The sequence below is a fragment of the Sinohyriopsis cumingii genome, chromosome 12 (assembly GCF_028554795.1).
Source record: "Sinohyriopsis cumingii isolate HCF-2022 chromosome 12, ASM2855479v2, whole genome shotgun sequence".
In the NCBI taxonomy this organism is placed as follows: Eukaryota; Metazoa; Mollusca; class Bivalvia; order Unionida; family Unionidae; genus Sinohyriopsis; species Sinohyriopsis cumingii.
The window spans coordinates 48,223,959-48,243,426 of record NC_142972.1 but is presented as its reverse complement, the minus strand read 5'-3'; the positions used below and the strand labels follow the sequence as shown (position 1 = coordinate 48,243,426).

General features: G+C 34.0%; 1 protein-coding gene across 1 annotated transcript in view; it reads left to right on the top strand.

Annotated features, from left to right (window-relative positions):
* LOC149786406 (uncharacterized) overlaps window positions 1-17,908 on the top strand; it is a 33,954-nt gene extending 16,046 nt beyond the window's left edge. The window contains exons 2-6 of the mRNA XM_089975933.1: window positions 151-336; window positions 2,257-2,395; window positions 6,263-6,480; window positions 12,182-12,222; window positions 17,746-17,908. Coding sequence (XP_089832059.1) covers window positions 151-336; window positions 2,257-2,395; window positions 6,263-6,480; window positions 12,182-12,222; window positions 17,746-17,908 — 747 coding nt within the window. The remainder of the gene's footprint in view (window positions 1-150; window positions 337-2,256; window positions 2,396-6,262; window positions 6,481-12,181; window positions 12,223-17,745) is intronic.
* Window positions 17,909-19,468: the final 1,560 nt, after the last annotated feature.

The window sequence follows — 19,468 nt, the reverse complement described above, 5'->3', positions numbered from 1 at the left end:
TATCTCGCTCCACCATATAAACTGTTGTGTTTTTGTTCTCATTTAGCAATTAAGATAGGAATCATATAACGTGCAAGCGTAAACAACTATCAGGCTTGCGATACAATTAGTGAGTTTTAAAACAACATGAGAGAATGCGCATGGTTGTAGGTACAAACGCTTGTTTGTGTACTTTATGTTTTTATTGTGATTAACTTTTGCACATGTATCCAGACCATTATTAACAATATTACCAAACTTGTCACAGACCTGGACAACCTGCCTCCGAATCTGAAAGACAAATGTTTGTATCTGATGTCTAAGAAATGGCTGGTTACAGATGCTAATATCAAAAAGGTATGAATGCTTTTCTAATTTTTCATTCCGATTACCTTCAGTATATTGGTGACATGTAAAGTTTAGGCATTAATAATGGTCTAAATAAGTATTCTCTATGCTATTTGTCTATAGGGTGAACAAAGGCTTTGTGAGTTCAGTTTCCTTGCTTAGTTGATTGTATGTCCGTGAAAAGTTCAGAATTTGCAGAAAGTGAAGTGTTACCATCCAACTAAAAGTGATTGAAGTTATGGTAAGGAACAGAAAATATGCATTGACTTGTAATTCAGCAGTGAAATATCTGTCCTGAAAAGGCATGCACGCATTTAAAGGTAATGGATATTACCTTCATAAAAACTTAATGTATCTTGTAAACATGTAACTACATCAAATGCACGTGATATATATACTAATTCCTATTGTATTAACTGTTAGATATTTGTTTTTCTTATATATTAACAATAAAAAAGCGTGTACACCATTAGACCTATTCTTTGAGCTCTGCATTCTGAGCTCTTTCAAGGTCATGTGATAATTACCAATTCCCTAAGAAGGTCCCAGGTTTTAATCTCAATTTATGATGTAATTGGTTTCCCCACAAACTTAATGGAGTTTTTTGACGTATTTTCATAGAAGAGTCTCACTGAATAGCACATGTAGAAAGCTGTTATTACAGTGTATTTTGGTCCTGCTACTGAGCATACCTTACACTTAACAGCAAGCTTTCATTACCACTTTCAGTCAAAAGTACATCATTGCAACCCCCTTCAGGATGTTTCATTTGATGCGTAAACGTGCATTCGTCAGTAGACAGTCAAATTACTATAATGAATGCCACCATCATGATGCTAATGCTGACTCGAGTTAATTATTCTACTCCACCCAAGGGAGATTTGTAAATGTTTTAGCAGCTTAGGCACAATAACATATTGTATACCCATATTTTAGTACTATTTTGATGATGTAAAATTGCATTTCCCTCAGTAAAATACCACTAATTTTACTTTCTGTTGTTACACCTTACTATTCCTATAATCTAAAAAGGATAGGATACCATTCCCATTAAATTCATGCAGTAGAGCAGTTAATTGTTTGGTGATTGTACAGACCGGCAATGCATATTTGCTTAACTTGGCCTTGATTTTGGTCAGCCAGAGACAACTACCATCATGCGAAAGCTACCATGGAAGTGAAAACATGAGAACAAATTAAAACGTTTAGCAAACATTCTTGCGAGATGTTCCACCTTCATGTAACTTGACTGCCACATATCTATTGTTTCAATAAATTGGTACAATAATTTGAGTTTTACACTGCCATTGGTAGCGATCGTAAGGACTGACGTTTAAGCTGCAAACAGGAAACTATGAAAATAAGAAAATGCTTTTTTTAAAGTGTGTATCTGACTTCCTTTGATGACAGGTCTTTGGCTTGCTTTGATGAAGGTACTTGTGTTGAAGGCACCGTGAAAGATTCTCTTTGAAGGACCAAACAAATGCCTGTTTATTATTGCTGTAACAACATCACTTAATTGTTGAAGACAAAGATAGAATTGTGTTTCTTCCATTTGTTTAGTATATATATATATATATATATATATATATATATATATATATATATATATATATATACTATATATAAATATATTGGACTTGACATAATTATTTGTATATACAGCATTATTTACATACATGTATTTATTGTTTTGTTAAAACATGATTTAATCGCGAAATAAATGTATTTTCCCAAACCTTTAAACAGAGATAGATTCGTAGTCACACATTGGAATTATTGATTTGAATCCCATCATGCAAAAACAACCTTGAAAGTTAATCTTTAAAAGTCATCTTATTTGCAGTTTAAATGACTAAAGAAACTTTATACTTTACATATTTTTACTGTTTTATACATATAATGCATTATTTTTTTATTATCTACCAGGTCCTTCATGATCATTTAAGAACCCTATATGAGTGTGATGTTATAGACAAATCTTTACAAAGTCTACGCAGGTGCCCAGAGCTAAGACAAATAGATTTGAATGCTGCTAAACAATCCAGAACCACCATAACAACCGAAGGTAAAGTCAGCACATTTCAAGTTATTCCAAGGTTACTAGTTGAGCATGGGGCTATTTTATAATCTTTAGTCCTGCTTCCATAGAGTAAAGTCACTCAAAGTACATGACTATCCCGTGACAGATGCCAGTCCAAAACAGGTTAACTCGTAGCAGATGCTAGTACCCATTACAGTTTTATTCACTGGAGTAAATACTGTTAAGTGCATCAATAAACAGGGTACCATTTTTGGCTCGGTATTAAACCAGCTATTTAGTAGGTTTTATACAAGCAGAGATACCATGTATTTAATTGTGTATCATGTAAAAAATGTAACTTTGGACCCCAAATGGGAAACTTGTTTTTTCAGTGTTGTTGATCACTTCCAGTAAATTCTCCTAGTTAAGAATGTATGCTTTAATATTGAAAAGTTATCGGTGATTATTTATTTCTTCAGTCGAGTGTTGCCAAGCACAGAATAGATTTTATTGCAAACATTATCCAGTTAAAGACTGCAGAAAATTTAACATTGATGTTACTACATCCATTCAAGTAGTAAAGGAAGATTGCATGGGAAGTAAAATGAGATTATGTTATGGTTAAGAACATAGTTTCTAACACTGACCCAGAATAAAGAAGCGTGACAGACAAACAAAATTCAAGACAGAAATGTCAAAAACAAAATTAGTTCAAAATTTGGATCTGTCTTCTAACAGAATACAATAAACATGATAATGAGTTGTTTTTATATATAAAAAGTAATAAAATGAAAAGGAATATGTATCATTATAATGCATAACAGTTCAGAGTGATATTTGTGTGACTATATATAGCTCACTGTCATGTTTACCCCGACCCAGAGTAGCCCCAGTTGAAAGATGTATAATCAAAGTAATTCTGACAAGCCATTGTTTGATTTTAAACATTGCCGCAGGCTAGCACTAATCCATTACGTAAGATTGCCGTAGCTAGAAGTGGAGAGCGGGACATAGGAGTTGCTAGGCCGTCCGATAGCCAATTATCACCTAGGTGTGGAAATGTTGTCCAAGATCAAAAGAAGTTGCCTGAAGAAATGGGAGACAGACAGGTTGAACTGGCCGCTAAGACGATTGGACAGGGTCACAGCGCCACCCAATCAGAATCGAGTAGGGGAGAGACCTTGATTTGGGTAGAATGATACCTCCGCGTCTTCCGGCCAGAATTAGTTCGCTGAGAGAAATTACCCAGAGGAGAGGTTAGCGTAACTCCGAATAGCCATTCATTATTGGCGGGAAAATCTTAGAGCAGGAAATTCTAAGTAGAGAGCTTCAAATAAGGTCAGTAGGATATTTGTTCGGTCTTTGTGGAATGCGACTGCATTTTAATTGTAGGTCGTATGTAGACTTTATTATTACTAGAATCGTAGCACGAAGAATGACTTTGTTTGTTAATGTGTTTGCATATTTTGAAGAAATGAGTTGATATTTGTAAAGAATTATATAGCTTGCTAGCCGTCGTAAGAGTTAATATTGTAATTAGCTATGTGGGTATTTTATAGTAGACTAACACATGTGTTCATATGATTATAGATTTTGCCATTGTTGAATATTTGTAATGTACAGACATGTGTCTGATTGTTGTCAGATTGTAGTACGATCAGATTAAATATATATGTGTATATACTGACGTGACGCAATGTATTCATGTCTGTATAACAAATTCGCTGATACCGTGTTATTACGCCATTGTTTACCCTGCAAGAAGTGTGTGGGAATTTCGATGTGTATGCATGCGTGACCGAAACCGTGATAGCTTATCTGATGATTAATTGTCGATATAGTGTGAGGTGAGATTCGATAAAACATATGTTAACGCCTTGTGGTTTTTCACAGGAAGCTTTGAGGGACAGACCAGTTACAGTTTGGTCCCGTAGTCTCAGATAGAGAGACGGAGGAAAGGAGAAGAAAGGAGAGAAGTCAGGAGAAATTGAAGTCTGGGAGCGAAATTGGAGGAGGAGATAGTAGAGAGGGAAACGGAGACAAAGGAGGAGTTAGAGGAACGGAAAGAAGGAACGAATCAGTTGGAAAGAAATAGATGAGTAGATGCAAGGACAGGGGGAAATCGAACTCACACTGTAAATCACGGGATGAATTAGGCTGTCACTTGGTCGAGGGAAAGACGTGTGATTGGAAGTTATCGTTTTAATTAATCGAATTTATTAAATTGTTATTGACTGAATTTTCATCTTCGTGTTCTCCATAATTTAACCGTCGGCATTGCTGACTGGGGGCTCAGAGCTGTAAATCTACCTCGTCACTAATTTAACTTTCTAACCTAACGAGCCAGGGTGGAACTTTCAATTTAATTTAATTAAATTATATTGGAAGAACCCCACCCCAGTGCGTGCAAACGTCACACTCACAAATTTTATTATTTTATTCAGTAAATATGTAAATAATATTTATTTAGTTATTTTTAAATTCCTGCAAAATAAAGAAATTATTAAAGATAAAATACCTATATAATTCATTATAATTTTTACTATCTTTTGAAAGGACATTATTCATCATGAAAAATGCATTACAGTTATTGGGGGTAAATAACTATAATAATTCAAATTAACTTTCATTATGACAAAGCAAATGCTTATTTATTGTACAATACTGTCCTTGAGATCAGATGGCACCCTCATTTCTTTTAGTCAGGATGTATGATAGGCCCAGTGTACTCTCCTGCATTTTGTAAGAGGTGAGTAATGGAGGCATATAAGCTTTGGTGGGTCATTGGTTACCGTATATACTCATAAGTTGATTTGAACTACAAACAACACAGATCCTGATATGCCTTATCATACTGCACCTCCAGATTAGGGTCTTATTTGTTTTATGCATCAACATACTTTGTTTCCTGTGCTGTAAAACACCATTCCAAACCGTTTGAGCCAGAATGCTGTCTTGAAACATATTGTGTATGAACAAATAGAGGCCGGCAACATTTTTATTAGCTACACATACTGTACTTATTACAGTCTTTTTTGAATGGGATATGATGCCATTGATGACCCAGCATTACTTTGCCATATCTAGGAATCAAAATACGTTTACTAAACTAAAAAACATACTACTTATTGAATGATGAAAACTGATTCACTAGATGTTAGTCATGAGAACGTTTCATAATAGTTTACATACAAGTTCTTACTGTGTCAGGAAATACTAAGGCTGTTGTTTTAATCAAGTGGTAAGTTAATATATATCTTCATGCAATCTTCTGTGTGAAATAAAAGTGCAACTGCATTGCACAAGCGATTTCCTGTTTTCCTGTTTTTGATTTAAGGTACATGAATTTATATCAAACTTATGTAATAAACATTAATAAATTTGGAGAAAGATTTTGAAAAATTGTTAATAACATTGTTAATGACAGTTTTCCCTAGACACAGAAACTGCAGTTGGGGTTCCAGGAAAAGGGTACATCCAATTCATACAATATACCCATTTTTCAATTGCAAAACAATATACTGGTATCTGGCAAAATTTACAGTAATGAAATACTTTTATCAAAGTGAAATCTTTGGCAGCAGAAATGTTTTATGTTATGTATACCTTTCTTTTTGCATTATTGATTAGCTGTACAACAAATTGATGTTACTCATTAAAACAAAATTGAAACATAAGTAAAATTTTGTGTAGTTTTTACTTTTCAAAGTTACTCTAAAGATAAAAAGAAAGATAATTTTGTGGGTTTTTTTATTATTCATGGCAAAGTTTATTAAATGTTAGATTTTGAATTGGAAGTGACAACTTCATTACCACGCCCTGATGACTGCACCATTTGATTGTATAAAATCTCTAGCTTAACATCTATCAATAAATAAATTCAAAAGACTGATTCATTCTTTTTTTCTTAAGGTGTGATAAGTCTGGCCCAGTCCTGTTGTTTCTTGCAGACTGCGTATTTGCGTCGCTGTCTAAATAACACAGATGAGGCCATAGTCTCACTGTCTCATAACTGTCGCCATCTGCAGTATCTCAATGTTGGAGGATGTCAGGAGCTTACATATCTGTCACTGGAAGCTTTTGGACGAAATAGCAGATTATTGCAGAGTGTGAATTTTGCACACACCAAGGTTTGCATCATGTTCATTTGAACTTTGAATTTAGACAGAACATAAAGATGGACTGACTGCTCATACAATAAAATCCTCATTAAATAATACATCATAAATCAGTCACATAAAGACTTTATTTCATTGGAGATTAATGCCATCATTTACCGGTGATCTAAAAAAACTTGATACAATTGAATATTCAAACTGCATTTCTTCAAGTTATCAAAGTTCTGTAATTGCTATACCAACTAAATGTTTGTAGTATAAAAAGTTACACTATGCTTTCTATAACTAATGAGCGATGATGTCCAAAACATCAATTGTGGCATAACTGAGCACAAAAGGTAACAATGAAGATCAAAACTTACATCTAAAATTGGAGGGTGAGGAATTTTCAACTGTAGTTCTGTCTTATAAGATTTGTAATGTGTATTTTCTTTTATGAATATTCTTCTAACATGCTGTAATATTTAGGAATATGACCTTTTTTAAATATACTATAATTGACTTCCAACAGATTTTCCTTTAAACTGATACCAAATTGCGTTATAAACATCATTCCCATTGGTTATATTGCTTGTGTATGATCGGAAGGGTAAAAATTGGAGTTATTTTGTTTGGTGGGTTTTTTTGTTGCTTATCGGACACATCATTTTCGTATCAAGACCACTCTTTCTTCCAAATGCCCACCTTATCCTACTTTTGGCAATGATTCTCCTGTCTGTGTGCAATTCAGACTGGTGTGCTTTAGATATGAGGCCAAACATTCTAAAATCCGGACACAAAGTCGGATTCTGACCATGGGTGAAGTTTGAGCAGGAAAACAAACGGGTCCAATAATATATTTTGCAGTGCAACTAAAATGTCCAGATTATTTTGTATCATTGTAGAGCTATATCTGTCTACCTTTCTATAATACTATTCACTTTACTGTATCATACCTGACCTTGCTGATACAGAGCTCGGCAGTAGGCTACTACCTCCTGCCACATAAATGTGGCACCAGTTGGAAAAGGAGCGTTTTTTCCATTACATACAAATGAAAACAGTAGAAGTGTAATTATTTTGTACTGATTGTGTAATGATATTGGTTCAGATAGTGGAGATACATATTTCATAAACTGTTAACGACACAATTTTATGGGTTATATACGTTTCCTCTGACACCAATTGGAAATGAGGATTACATAAAATGGAGCAATACATAAAAGTAGTTTTAACTTGCAATCAGGATGTACACATACCTATACGTTAATAAGTCAAATTTGCCTTAAAGTTCACCTGCATCAAGCCTTAACCTATTTTAAACCGTCTCTTTTTAAAACGTTCTGCAAACTGAGGTTTTATTATAATAGGGATGAAATGATTCAATGTAATGAGGCATTGATAATTCTACCATTTTAATACACACATCAATACTTTAAATGGATAATTGATTCAAACAATAATTACCTTACGAAAGTTACTTTTAAACTTCAATCTTCAATGACCATGAGTAATGTATTAGTTGTTTGCTTCTTTATCATAGCATCTTGTGTATCATGATACATGTTGATATTTGGCATATTGGTATATTTTCATTCCTAATAGAAATGAACCTATATTAAGCATACTTCTTCTGATTCATCAGGAGTTATGGATTGTTTTCATATAATTTGATGTATGGATAACGTAAATGTACACAGAATAAATTGCATAATCTATGTAGACTGCAGTGGTCCGTAAAGTCAAAAAGTCTGGAGAAGTGTCATCCTTATAATCAAAGATTTTACTGTCATATGTATATATAGATAGAGTCAAATTAATAAATGATATGAGGAAGGGCAAGTGACTTTTTTCAAGTTTACCTAATTGGACAATTACAGTTTTAAACAATTTATCAGATATTAATGTGAAAAAGACATAGCTAATCATTGGCATGCTTTGTTAAGGATATGTCTCAACAGTCATAACATAACTGGCAGAAATAACATTGTTTGTTGCTGTCTGGTTACATGTGTCCATTTTCAGGAAGATATTAAATCATTGGATGTCATTTAAATTAGCTCACATTTACATAACTATCCCATAATATTTCTTTATTACCTGTGTTTAGGTCTTAAGTGCGTCAGATTTAGCAATTGGTTACCAACAAGCTTTCATTTAACACAGTTTATTTTGTAATTGAATGACATTAAAGACAATATAGACTGATTTGTCAATTGGTTAATTTTGTTCTTTGCAAAAGGATTTTGATGCTACCTACAACAACCTGAGCAGTAGGCATGTTTGACATAAGAAAGTTTTTGTTGTGTTGCACTGTGAGACAAAACAAAAAGGAATAAAGTTTAAAATACAAGAAGAGAAAACAAATTGCAAAAGAAGTAGTATTATTCTTCGAGTGATCAAGAAATGAGAAACTTTAATGAGCATGGTTTGTCAAATTTAATTAGCTGGACTAATATGATGAGTCCATTGTGCCATGTTTTGTGTGCAAATATCTATCAATACCAAACTCAAAATTATCCTTACTTTTGGTTTACGAGGTGAAATAAGGAAAAAATCAGTGAAATTTCATCATAAAAGTTTTCGATATATATATGTTTAAAACATGAATAGACATAAGAAAAGCTTGAACATAGAGACCTTGCCAGATCATTAATAAAACATACAAAGAGGAAACTTCAGTATTATACATAAGTATAGGATGAGTAGAATTTATGCTGGACAAATATAAGTTCCAAGTCACTTGTCCTTCATTTGAAGTATCTAAATAGCACAAGTCAATTAATTCTTAGAATCTATACTGTGCTTTAAATCACACGATCAGCTACTTCCTCCAATTTAAACTTTTTAATTTGCCTATGAAGCATTTGTGGAATGTATGTATAACTTGTGCAAAACTTGTTGTCGTCATTGTCAGTGTTGTTTATATTTTGTTTTACACCTATCTGTACTCATTTTCTTCAACATGTCTGCATGTATAGTCATGAAGTATGACTGGTACATTTATTACAATGATTTCTAAACTCCATCACAAAAAACTGGCTACTATGATATACTTGGCATGCATTTGTTCAAAGACTTTGCATGTTGATGAGCACTATTTCTGAGACATCGCTGTTTTTTCGTCATGAAACTTTCATTGTCCGGTCTGACTGTCATAAAATGTCTCAAGACTGAATGCATGCTCAGGTAAAATTTTCAGACCATATAACCTTAAAACAGAATGTTTAATAACAGGCTTTTGAACATTGTATCAAGCGATGAAAAATTTGGTTGAGTCATTTTACTCAAGTTCAGATGCCTTATGAAAGGGAGGTCAGTACTTGTGTTGTCAAATTCAAAACAGTATAGTTGATATTATTTGCAGTTGTAAATTTATTTTTGATTTTACCCTTTCTGAAAGACATATCCTTGTTTTTGGTGAGTTATGTGTTGGTGACTGCAGGTCGAGGGAGGTTATTTTTGAGACATTTTGAGAAAATGTATTTACATGATATCATTCTCCGACCACATTTCTTCACGGTTTTAGAAAACTCCAAACATAATTTGGTTCAACAGAGAGCTCGGATTCCAGGAAATTCTTTCTAACTAGTAGGATATTCACATGGATGGATGTAGAGAGCTGACCGATAAAGCAGTGGAAGCAGTGTTACAGTTCTGCCTCAAAATATCCATTCTTCTCTTCCATGGGTGCCCTAAAATTACAGGTAGTTTGTGCATAAATGACCTCTTCAGAAATATGGACTATACTCTAGTCACTGATTTACATATATATTTCTTAAAAACTGCCATTTATATTTTATTAAAACCAACAATTGCATATTAAATTCTTGAAATCTGGCTATTTTAATTTTAGAAAGTTTGATTGTGAATGAATTCACAGTTCTAAATTTTAGGTTTCAGCCACATTTGCCCTTCTGCCTTCTAACCCAGGAGATGTTTAAAATAAATGAATGAGGCTTGGTGTACTTATGTACTTATAATAAATGGAGCAACATTATCTCAGATGACATGGTGTATCGTTGGTAAAAGCACTAAGCTCCCATTTCTTTGGCATATTATAGCCAATAATAGGTTAAAAATATAATTAAAACCAACATAAAAACCGAAACTGTCACATGAAGATGTCTGTGTGGGTTCGAGTCTCGGGAAGAGCCAATTTTGGTATGTGAGAAAGCCTGCTGGTAGATTCTCGTTTGTCAGGGGTTCTGTCCAGAGTTTTCCTGGGTTATTCTGCCACCATTTATACTAGCCACCATGTATAGTGTATCTTCTGCTGAAAATTGGTGTTAAACCCTTTAACAACAACAAAAACAACAATGTACAGGGTTAAACCACATTACTTGTATGCTTCTCTGTTTGATGACATCTTATATCACTTTCATTATTTTATATGCAAGGTCAAGGTGTCAAATCAGGTTTTAATTACATACCTTTTTTCTTTACATATCTTCTAATGCACTTTGAAATAAGGCATTTAAATTGGTAGTTACGTGCTTGAAAGTGTCTACTGACTGGTTTAGTAACTATCTGGGTTTACCCTTCAGCCATCTTTTGTACTAACACTGCTTCTGTAATAACTATACCGCTTGGAGAACATCACAACTGCTATATTCCGAATGTGTTTGTATTTGATCAATATTGAGGGAGATGTAATGCTTAGAGAATGACAACTGCATTACTCTGAGTGCTTAATTTAGGAAATGCCACTTGCATCCACAAAATGGTAATTAAACAATTTCAGAGGCATTAACTATCATGATATGCAGGATAGTTACCGTCAAAACCTGAAAATCGAGCACTGAACAACTTTAGATTCAGACAGTAACCTATGGCTTAAAAGAATCACTTTAGAATAATCATTTTCCAAGCACATTAGAGGCAATACATGTACTATAATGTCTGCATAGGTCAGAGCATAATCCACATTTCCTGCCAATCTTAAACTTGTTCCCTTGTGTATTTGGGTTGATTTGTAAAAGCACAAACAGGAAATAACTATCCAAGAAAAGAAAAATAAGATACTTCTTACATTTGTTAAATTTTTTTCTATATTAGCATTAGGCAGGCTGGATGGGGAGTCATTAAAATCCATTTTTCAATAGATTTGTGACAATTTTAAAATTTATAGGGTTTCTAAGTTTTGGTAGAAGGAAAAAATTATATTATCACAAGACATAAAGAAGCAAAGATCAGTCCATTTTTTTCTGCCTATACCGCTCTCCTCCTAGTAGAAAAAACAAAATGGCTGACTGTCTCTTTTTGGAGCAGTTTCCGAATCTCCTGGACTATGGATATTCGATAGGTGGCAACCTGATTATTCTTGGATATTTCAACTTTCACTTGCACCTTCTATCATCCATCTTTTTCATTTTCCTTTGAAGTTGCATGCTTAAAATTTAATTTACAAATAAAATTGAATGGAACAATTTAACCAAAAGGGAGTGTTGTAGAAGTTGATGGATAGAGTGATAAAATTTGTAAACGTAAAGGTTTTTGCACCAGATGCGAACAGCTGATGAGAAGGCTGATTATCCAGATGGGAGGTTCAATTATGTGTTACTTCATTCTTATTGTGCGACCTCGTTTAGCTTCTGGTGCATTGTGATGAAAACTGAAGGGAGCTTGTTGACCCAGACTAGCTGATTACTAGTGTCAAACATTAAATTTATCAACATGTTTTCTTTTTAATTCAGTCCCTAATTTTATTATATTCTTGCTATTTCCTTTGCAGAACAATCCAGACAGGCACTTGAGGAGCGTACCATTGGCAGGGTAAATCCCATGAAACAAGTTACATGGACAGTATACTGAATCAAGACAGAGTTATCTCTCTTACACTATTCAGAGAGTTGAGTGATGTTTTGTAGCTTGACTGCTTCTGTTTGTTCATTTTGTTTCAAATTTACAAAATACTGGAAGGCACTAATAGATTATAGAGAGTTTTCAGCATTTGTAATGTTTTGTATGTATTTTTATTGATGATGCAAGTCTAAACAAATAAGATTATGAAAATTATGAAACAACTTCAAAGACAGAATTTTGACACGATTCAGTAGAAAATTGAGTATACACTTTAAGGACCAAAAAATCTTTTTAATTACCATATCTTGTTAAGAACAAATTTACTTTCACCTTGATGCTTCATACATGAACATTATCTGTGTAACCCATCATTTTTATAAGAATCCACATTGCAAACTTGTTATTATTCTTTTTCTAACTGAAACTTTAGTTATAAATTTTCATATAAAAACCCTCTTGAATCTTTTAATATCTGACAGATTGTACACATTCCGGAAATGATCTTTTGTCAAATGTCTTTTGCAATATTGTATATACTTGCTTATTATAAGTCAAGTTGGCTTTAATCTGCATAGACCCATATCTGCTGGTGCCAAACAAATTCCAACCACTAATGTGATGAGAGAGAGGATGATATTGTCATTATGACATAACATTGGTGTATGTGTGCATTAGAGTGCACACAGTTAATGAACCTGCTAATTTGGGGGAGTGGGGTGGATAATATTTGATAATACATGAGCTGAACAACATATGTTCCTTCCAACAATTACATCCTGTAACATGAACCCAGTTGATGCACATAGAAATACAGTCCTCATGACAAGAAACATTTGAGGAAAGATCTACTTTTTAACTGTATTGAGTCAAGTTTCATCACAATTAAATACATTATTAGGACTATACTCACTAATAAAATTTCTGGTATTTCTCACTTAATATTCTTCCTTATCAACACCCCCCCCCCCCATACCACTGACTGTGAGTCCTTCATCAAGTAGCATGTTATTTAATGATCCATTGGATCATTTAAAGTTCAAACTTGCTATTTCTTTGACAAAACCAATAAGCTTTTCTTTGATGATAGGGTCTGCAATTGGAAATGTTTTTGGTCCTAGCATGACTAAACCACTGCCACACTAGTTCTTTCAATTTCTCAGATTTGCAGGAATTATTGAAAGGACACTTGTTTACATCATTTTTAATTTCAAATTCATTTTTGTAGAATTCCATTTTCTTTACAATATCTTAAACAGTACATGCACCTATGTCAAATTTTCACCCTAATTTCTTCAATCAAGGTATTTGGGAAAATTCATACCGTGTTACCCTGCTATAGCATGCTCTATTTTAACACGAATTCGGATATATCACGGTCGTGGTGTAGTACCAGAAATTTCATATATATGTTTGTTTTTTCTTTCTCATACACGAACAAATTTCTTTCTAAAAAAACGAAAAAAACGTAAAACGTTTATTACCATTTTTTGCAAGAGATCGCGTATGAATAATACAAGACGATCATGGCAATGCTCCTGAAATTTTATATGTATTTTTCTCCTACACGAAAAAGTAATTTTTCTTCTTAAAAGTACGAAAAATAATGTATAAAAAGTCTATTCTGGGATCGCATACAGCTTCGGCAATGTCGCAAACTTGGATTTTTTCCACCTCTTGGCAGCAAAGTATACCATCTGGCGATTTTTGTTTATTGACGACATTGTTGGCTGCTTAACTTGTATATACAACCATTCGTTTGGAGTGGAGAAATTCAGCGGCCCCATGAAAGGAAGCTGCAAACTGGATATAAAATGTACTGAAATTTATATTTTGTTATGTGAACAAATTCTTTGTCCATATTGACAAACCATCTAAACAGTACATTGTTATATCATAATCCACTTATCTTGACATGCTGCCTGAGTACTGTCCGTGAGATATCCGTTTTTATATTGTTGACATTTCTGGTAACGGAGATCGACCGGACGAGGCATTATCTCGTAATCTATCGTTCGTCAGATATTTGGGTGATCGCTCGTAATTAATATATTTACATATAGACTGACATTTATATGTGGATGATAAGTAAAATTCCTCTTCTTTTCATTCAGAATTAAATCCTTCCGAACACTCGCATTTTCTGTAATAATTTCTGTCATCAGACCAGAACACCTGCGTTTCTATCGTCTGTTGACCCTTTTTTAAATTTCTGACGCATGCGAGGAAAGCAGCATCACACTGCTACCACAAATGTAAGACAAAAAAACACTTATTGGTTTATTCAATACGCAGGGAGTAACAGTAACTAGAATAGACCAAATGACGGCCAATTCCCTTTTAAAAATATACCCAGATAAAATAGTTTGCTGATATTTCAAAGAAAACAGATTACCTTTGAAGCACCAATTGTTTTGAAAACGTACTTAGCAAATGAAAAAAGTCAGTCTCAATCATGAAATACAATTATTTGATGTTACCGCCACAAAAAGAAATGGGCATTTTTTGGGTTCTCCAAATGTGTCCTTTAGCTGTGACTTCAGGAATGCGTACACACTTCATCAAAGAAAGCCGACTACAGTCTTCAATAAAAACATAGAACTGTTCTTCAAAGGAAGTCAGTACCAAACTTAAATAAAACTAATGGAATCTGATGGATGTTTGCATTTTACAACCTGACAGGAACATGGTAACTGTTCTGTGAAAGTTTGCTTTTTGCAAGGAAAATGTTTATGCTTGCAAACACTACCAACGACGGCCTAAAACACAAACTAACTTTTACTGACTTGGGTTGTACTATAAGGTAAATTAGCTTCGTCATTCATTACATTATTTAAGCTATATTTTCCCACTGAATTCAGACCAATACGACCTGTGACAAAATTATTGAATAATTTAAATCTCTGTGTGTGCATATTTTCGATGGAATCACTTGTATTGTGGATTCAATGTAAATGATGAGATTCGCGGGTGAGTACAATATATTGATTCTCTATTCATGATATACATTAGACATATATATATATATATATATATATATATATATATATATATATATATATATATATATATATATATATATATATATATATATATATATATATATAACCAGTATACACATATTTGTACCAATTTGCGTTTCTCTATATAACTATTATATATTCCTTCTGTTTTCACTACAGGTGTATTTCTCATTTAATATGCATCGATTTAAGATGGTAACTGTACAGATGAAGCACATATTTTACCACCAGCATATAGTACCTAGTACCTACCCCCCTGCAAATGTTTTGGGGTACATGCATCATTTTCTTCATCTAACTGACTGGTTGCTTATAACATGGTTGAGTCTATAACACGGTAAGGTTATATGGCTCCCAACTACCATGTTATACACACTGTACTCATTGATCAGACTAATTTTATCTGAAAGGATTGTTCAATCATACAACACTTAGCTGGTTGTTCTGACATCTTGACATGTGAAGGGAAACATTTGACAGTCGTAGCTACATAAATGCATGTACATAATGATCCATCATCTGTCCGTACAATAGTGTAATGCAAGTACTCACTTGTAAGTCGAGACCAACTGCAAACAACAAAGATCCTGATCTGCCATAGAATATTGCACCTGCAAATCAGGGTCTATATTCTTTGTTCTACTGTCTACTCCTAACAAACTGAACAGGCCCAGATCTTTTTGCACATTACGCAACAGCAGATCTGGGTCTGTGCAGTTTGCAGGTGGTCTTACCTTATAGGTTAGTATAGGCGGTACTTTTGTGACGGCTACTCTCCTAAACCATTGTTAGGACTTCACAAGACATTTATTCTATGGTCAAGTTGGTCTGAAATGAAATTGTTGCTGATGATACATACAGTATGGCCACCACAGTGAAAATCTTGTTATTGTCGCTCCTTCTGAATGGATGGTCATATCAAAATGGGCCTTTGACTAAAAGGCTTTGTATGATTTCTAGTAGGACTTAAATGAAAATCATGCTGATATGTTACCCAGCATGGCTGCCACTGCAACTATCTTGAAATCTTGTTATTGCTACATGGTCACATCAGCATGGATTTTGCAGAAAAAGACTTCTTATGAAGTCTAGCTGGTGCTAAATAAAAATGGTGCTAATCCAATATGGCCACCACAGCTGCTATCTAGAAAATCGTGTTTGCACGATTCTACCTGAACAGAAAGTCATATTGACTTAGGGTTTTCGCTCAAAGACTTATTAGTTTGTCTGGTTCGTCTTAAATGATAATGGTGCTGATATGACTTCCAAAATGACCACCACAGAATCCACCTTCATAATCGTTTTATTGGTGTTTCTTCTGATTGCATGGTCTTATCAGCATGAGGTTGTCACTAAAAGACTTCATATGATGTTATCCAGTTGGTCCTAAATGAAACTGATGTGAGGTCCAATATGGCTGAAGCAATGACCATTTTGAAAATGTTATCACTACTCCTCATGACTCTAAAGTAATATTGACACATGCCTTCATCAGAACACTTTTTACAAGGTTTGGTTAGCCTTAAATGAAACTGTTATTGATGTGATATCTGATATGGCTGCCACAGTGGCCAGCTTGAAAACTGTGTTGCCATTACTTCTCCTGAATGAATACTTAAATCAGATCTCCAGTATAACTCTCAGATCAGATGGGGTTTTTAAATAAAAGGCTCAAAATGATTTGTTGATCCTAAATTAAAATGGTACTGATCAATGCCAATATATTGCCTTCTTGAAAATATTGTTTTAGCTACCTCTCACAAATGAAAGCAGACCTGCCAAAACTACTGTAAAGATTGGAACAATCCTGAAGAAATATAAATGCGTATTTTTTCTAAACACAGAATCATCATTTCTGTTTCCCTATTTCTGTATCTGGTATTTTGGTGCCTAGTTTATTTCTTAGTACTTCAGCATATCCGGCTTGATTTCCGTTTATCACCTCCCAGTACAAAGAGATTGTTTCACAGTGTACTTCTCTTTATCCGACCTCATCAGCAAATCACATCAACATAATGGACAGCAAGAAGCGCAAAAAAGAAGAAAAGGAAGTAACTGACAAATTTTCACCAGCCAAGAAAAAGAAATGGGATCAATAATATAGGAGTGATTAGGAGAAGCAGTTAGCTTTCATTCATCCACTGACTCGCGGGTCCTATCATGCATTCTGCCAATGTTATTCACAGCATCTCTCAATACGATATGACAGTCTAAATGACATTAATAAACACAGTGCAACAGCTAAGCACAAATGGTGCAAACAAAGATCTTAACAACATGAGGACACTGGAATTTGCCATGGTAAACAAGCTTCTAGAGAAGATGATAATGAAGCACAGTTACAGACAAGAATGCACTGTAGGGCATTTCTGATCCAATCACTGTCATACATGAAGGATAAATTTCCACTAAAGGATGACTCATTCATGCAAGCTATGCAGATATGTCTAAATAATTGTATGTATCATTTAAGGACCTGGCCTTTTTCTCCAGCCAAATGGAAGGAACCAACACTGGCGATCTGCTCTAGAGAGTTTAAGGACCTGGCCTTTTTCACCAGCCAAATGGAAGGAATCAACTCTGATGATCTGCTCTATAGAGTTTCAGGATCTGGCCTTTTTCTCCAGCCGAATTGAAGGAATCTACACTGATGATCTGCTCTAGAAAGTTGAAGGACCTGGCTTTTTTTCTTCAGCCAAATGGAAGGAATCAACACTGATAATCTGCTCTAGAGAGTTTCCGTTTTACCAAATCTACAAGTTAGATGCAGAATTGAATGTGGAAAGAGCAGATCATCAGTGGGTTGCTCTCAGGAAAAAAAAGGATGGATCTGGCCAACTGTTGTTTCCACCCCTTGGGAGAGTAATGATATTAATACTTTCAATTCTGCACAGAGTCTGCAATGCTGAGAGAGCATTCTTAATGGTCAGAAGAAAAAAAAGAACAGCCAAAGAAAGAGCCTGTCAGAATCAACCTTGGAAGATTTTCTTGTTAGCAAATTTGGCTCCCAATGATAAATAAAGGATGAACTTTTACAGAAATGCAAATCTGCGACATACATGTACAATGGACAGAAAAAACAAAAATAAACATCTTTATCATGATATATACACCTTACTCTTGTACCTCCTGATTTTTTACCCGGCCTCCCGATTTTTAATGTTGAATTGGAGGCAAAGTCCTGATTTTGATATTTTTCAATATTGGCACGTCTAGGAAAGTCATTTTGATATTGTTAGAAACTTAAGTAACAGAAAAGAAGCAAAACCAAAAAGTTTTGTAAAACTCAACAAATAATTAAGTTTAATAGCAATAAATGAAAAGTGTGAGAGGAACTTACAATATAATGAAGCGAATCCAAATTTGTCCTTATAAAAGTTTTTGAAACTCCTAAACGAATGAAAAGTCCTACATAATTTCAATACCGGAAATGTACTGGTCCTTCAAAAACTGTGATGGCGTTGTCCAGAATTCTTTTGAATAACTTAGAACAGTTCCAGAATAATATTAGTCCAAATAATGAACACTTTCTATCACCACTGAACAGTCCAAACAAATGTTTTTTCTCACGACAAATATCTTAGTACACTATAAAATATGTCTGTAGACTTACATCCGGAACACAAAAAGTGTGAATGGCCCCAGAAATCCAAATCAAACTGAATGTTTAACTTTCTCCTTATATACGTCGTAAATGGTGATTGTATTTTGCAATGGCCAAATACACTATTGAGTCACCTAATCTTACGCAAGCCACATTATTCTTCTCTAAATTTCCATATCCCTTCAGTCACTGAGAAACTATGCCAATAGTGCCATTTTAAGGTTTATTATTATGAGTATAAGTATTAAATGTCAACACGTATGTAAACAACTATTTATAGATCCTATGTAATTTGTGCTTTATACAGAGCACAATTATACACAATCTTAAAAAACATATTCATTACAGTTTACAACCAAGAAAAAAGTTACGAAAATATTTTACCGAAATTTATAGAAACTATATATATATATATATATATATATATATATATATATATATATATATATAACAATACCAAAAGAGTTTTTATGGTGTCTATTTGGTCCTTTATGAAAATGACTTCAATATGGTCACCATAGTATACATATTTGAAAATATTGCAATCCCTTCACCAGCAAGGGGATTGAACCAACAGACTTGTTATGATACC